Source organism: Triticum dicoccoides, chromosome 4B, assembly GCF_002162155.2.
Source record: "Triticum dicoccoides isolate Atlit2015 ecotype Zavitan chromosome 4B, WEW_v2.0, whole genome shotgun sequence".
Taxonomy (NCBI): Eukaryota; Viridiplantae; Streptophyta; class Magnoliopsida; order Poales; family Poaceae; genus Triticum; species Triticum dicoccoides.
In genome coordinates this window covers 564,792,570-564,796,689 of record NC_041387.1, presented here as the reverse complement: position 1 = coordinate 564,796,689, position 4,120 = coordinate 564,792,570, and the positions used below count along the sequence as shown (strand labels likewise).

General features: G+C 48.9%; 1 protein-coding gene across 1 annotated transcript; it reads left to right on the top strand.

Moving 5' to 3' along the window:
• Window positions 1–1,676: 1,676 nt before the first annotated feature.
• Window positions 1,677–3,041, top strand: LOC119293900 (late embryogenesis abundant protein D-34-like). Its single transcript, XM_037572231.1, has 2 exons — window positions 1,677–2,426; window positions 2,525–3,041. Exons 1-2 carry the CDS (start codon window positions 1,677–1,679, stop codon window positions 2,684–2,686), a joined length of 912 nt encoding a protein of 303 aa, XP_037428128.1. The 3' UTR covers window positions 2,687–3,041.
• Window positions 3,042–4,120: the final 1,079 nt, after the last annotated feature.

The following is a 4,120-nucleotide window of genomic DNA, read 5'->3' as shown; positions in this document are numbered from 1 at the left end:
GGGGGCGGAGGGATCGTGGGGGCCTTGCCTCACAGCTAGGGTTTCGCACCCGAGTTGCTTCTTTTGCCCTCTGTCATGTAAATGTTAGAGATAACCATTGTATAACTTATATTTAAAAACAGTTGTGTAACTTGCTATTTTGACTTCTCTAGAAACTATGTTCTACCGTTTTTCTCTTTCCAAAGAAAAGAGTTGTTCTTGTTCCACACCTATACTGTAGGTGGAATCCATTCTGTACATCGAAAATTCCAAACGAACCGAGTTCTATGAAGGTTTTACCGATTTATTCACCAACTAATCTCCATCTGTGAATTTCAGGGGGTGTTGGCCCCTCACCTTGATTTCTTCCAATTAAATTATCGCAGCTAAGCATCTTGTTAATTTTGTAATTATTTGTCCATGTGTGTAGCATTGCTCTACGTACACTACAGGAAACGAACAACGAAACAAGCATCACCACGTGAACTAATTGGTAGTTAGATGATTAGAGAGGACAACGATGTCCCTAACCCATCAGGGTTTAAGTCCTAAATTTGACATCGATTCACATTTTTCTGAACTTATTTCAGGCCTTTCGACAACGTGCGTTCAGTGGCAGGAGATGTTCCGGTTGACTCCTAAGACGTACGTGGCGCCTTTGTCAATCACAAAATGATGCACCGGTTCAGTCTTTCTAATAGGTTCATAGAGGTGAGTGTATATGCGTATGTATGAGCGTTTTTATATTGTACGGATGAATATTAGGTGACACCATGACTTGTATGCTTCCATGATACCAATTTTAAAAGGTCAAATTAAAATCCCTTTTTTATGAATGTTTACAACACATGTGTCAACAATCCCTAGAAATTTCGGATCAAAATTCGAAGTACACAAAGAGAAACAACAAAAAAAAATTTGGCATAATAGTATAAATAAAGACAAATGCATGAATAGTATCAAAACCTGAGTGCGGCTATTTGGCTCACAAACTCATCTGCTCTCGCTGTGAACAGTAAATTCGAATCAAATACTGGAAAACTTTAAAAAATTCTAATTTTTTTCCATGAAAGATGTTTCAGTGTGTGATGTCCGCTCCAAATTTCAGTTCATCCGGACATCTGTGTAGTTCGCAGCAAAGAAGACAAAGCTACTCAAATGTCCAAATAAGTTGAAATACCCAAGCATCATTTATATAAAGAATAAGATTTTTCTCATTTTAAATTTTACTTAAATTTACTGTTCACTATGTACAGATGAGTCCGGACGCAGAAATGAATATTCGGACAAAACCTATACTAATTACATCCGTTTATATATATTTGTTTCTTTATGTGTACTTTGAATTTTGATGTGATTTTCTTAGGACATGTAGACATATGCCTTGTGAACATCCTCAATTAAATACATGCCATGTAAGCAAACTTTTTTTAAAATGTGTTATGTTACTTACTAAGTTACTCCCACTATGAGCAGCCTAAGAAAAAGCAAGCGCCACCGCTTTGCTGTCCACGCGCGCCCCACTCCACGCTGCCTCCGCCGTCCAACCCTCCACCGCCTCCTCGCGCGCCACCTGGCGGCAAAGCCACGACGCGCCTCCCCTGCTTCGCCTCCACGTCTCCGCCCACTCCCACACCTGTCTCCCTGTGGGCACTCGCGCACGCCTTATATAATGCATATCCACACACGGTCCATCCATGTCGATCGCAAGATTCAGCTGTACTACTCACCTAGCCACCCTACACACGCTCGGAGCAACGCGGCAGATAACCAGACGCCTTCTCGGCAAGATGAGCCAGGGGCAACAGAGGAGGCCGTCGTCCGACCAAGCCCAGGCGGGCGGCGGCGGGCAGGGCCAGGGACAGGGAGGAGGCGCCGTCCGCTACGGCGACGTGTTCCCGGCCGTGACCGGCGGCCTCGCGGAGAAGCCCGTGGCGCCGCAGGACGCGGCCACGATGCAGTCGGCCGAGAACCTCGTTTTCGGGGAGACGATCAAGGGCGGGCCGGCGGCAGCCATGCAGTCCGCGGCCATGCGGAACGAGCGCATGGGCCTCGTCGGCCACGACCAGGCCACGGACGCCACCGCCGAGCAGGGTGTCTCCGTGTCCGAGACCCGCGTCCCCGGCGGGCGTATCGTCACCGAGTTCGTCGCCGGGCAGGCCGTGGGCCAGTACCTCGCGCCGGATGATGCCGCCGATGCAGGCGGAGCCGGTGGCGACGACACGAAGATAACTATCGGCGAGGCGCTGGAGGCGGCAGGTTACTCGGCCGGAGGCAGGCCGGTGGAGCGCAGCGACGCGGCGGCCATCCAGGCGGCCGAAGTGCGGGCCACCGGGCTGGACGTCAATATCCCTGGTGGCCTGGCCGCGCAGGCGCAGTCGGCCGCCGACGCCAACGCCTGGGCCGCGCGCGACGATGAGAAGGCCAAGCTCGGCGACGTGCTCTCGGTATGTCTCTAGCATGTCATGCACATCGATGCTACCAGTACACGTATCCTTGAATCCATGTTGTTACTGACGACGATGGTCGACCCGCGTGCATGCAGAATGCGACGGCGAAGCTGGTTGCGGACAAGGAGGTGGAGGCCGACGACGCGGCGAGGGTGGCCTCGGCGGAGACCCGAAACAAGGATGACAAGACGGTGAGGCCGGGAGGGATAGCAGCGTCCGTGGCTGCGGCGGCGCGGCTCAACAAGCAGGGCGCATAGGCAGGCCTCTGCCGTGCGCGTACGTACGCGGCGTGTGCGAGTGGTTTGCGGGTGCAGGCCGCCGGCTGCTCGAGTTTAGCGTGCCCTTTTGCAAGAAGTGTCAGTGTCCTTCGTACCAGCGTCTAGTTCTCGTGCTTCTAGCTTTACCCGCGTCTTAGTTTCCGTAGTTCTAGTGCTTTTAGCTTAATAAAGTGTTCTTGTGCTTCTAGCTTTTGGTTGAAGTCAAGTTTTAAAACTTCTTGTTGTAAAAATGTGTAATTCCGCTGCTATCTCTAGTTTTAAAACTTCTTGTAAAAATGTTATTCCGCCAAATCGGAGGAGTACCCTTTTCCTTTCCCTTATTTCCTCGAGAACAAAGAAGCACAAATTGCAAAATAAGGAAGTGCTTTTTTAAGACGGAGGCAAAAAGTTCAAATGAAGCACGAACAAACTACAGCCTGCCGAACTCTTCAAATACACAACATCCACAGCCTGCCGAACTCTCCAAATACACAACATCCACAAAACCCCACAATCACACGGGCGGCCTACCAAACTCTCCAAATACAACATCCACAAAAACAAATACAACATCCACAAAAACCAACAGGACGGCCTACCAAACTCTCCAAATACAACAAAAACCAACAGGGCGGCCTACCAAACTCTCCAAATACAACATCCACAAAACCCAACAACCGTACAAGCGGCCTGCCAAACTCTCCAAAAAACATTCACAAAACCTTACAACCTGCAGCCTGCCAAACTCTTCACATACACAACATCCACAAATCAAACTCTTCAAATACACAACATCCACAAACCCTTCAACTTGAACTGTCAAACTCTCTAAAAAACATTCACAAAACCTTACAACCGCACATGCGGCCTGCCAAACACTTCAGATACACAACATTCACAAATCAAAACATCCACAAATCAAACTCTTCAAATACACAACATCCACAAACCCTTCAACTCAAACTCTTCAAATACACAACATCCACAAACCCTTCAACTGTTACTACGCCAAGTGACTCCTCACGAGGACACCTCGACATAAGACATAAGCACCTCCCAACCCACAAACCCCTTCACTAACTCCCCCTCAACTGCTACTATGCCACGTGACTTTCCACGAGGACACCTCGACATAAGACATAAGCACCTCCCAACCCACAAACCCCTTCACTGACTCCTCACGAGAACACCTCGACATAAATCATCAAGCACCTCCCTACGTCAAGGACTCCCCACAAGAACACCTCGACATAAGACATCAAGCACCTTCCACCCACAAACTCCTTCACTGCTATTTGACTCCTCATGAGAACACATCGACATAAAACATCAAGCACCTCCCAACCCACAACGAGAACCCAAACAAAAAGGACAAGCCAAGAGACCAAAGATCATCCATCAAGCAGCCATAGACATCTTGCTTTTGGCATCATT

Coding starts and splice junctions, on each gene's coding strand:
- LOC119293900 (XM_037572231.1), top strand. CDS start 1,677: ATGTCGATCGCAAGATTCAGCTGTACTACTCACCTAGCCACCCTACAC. Junction 2,427..2,524: donor AGCTCGGCGACGTGCTCTCG/GTATGTCTCTAG, acceptor GCGTGCATGCAG/AATGCGACGGCGAAGCTGGT.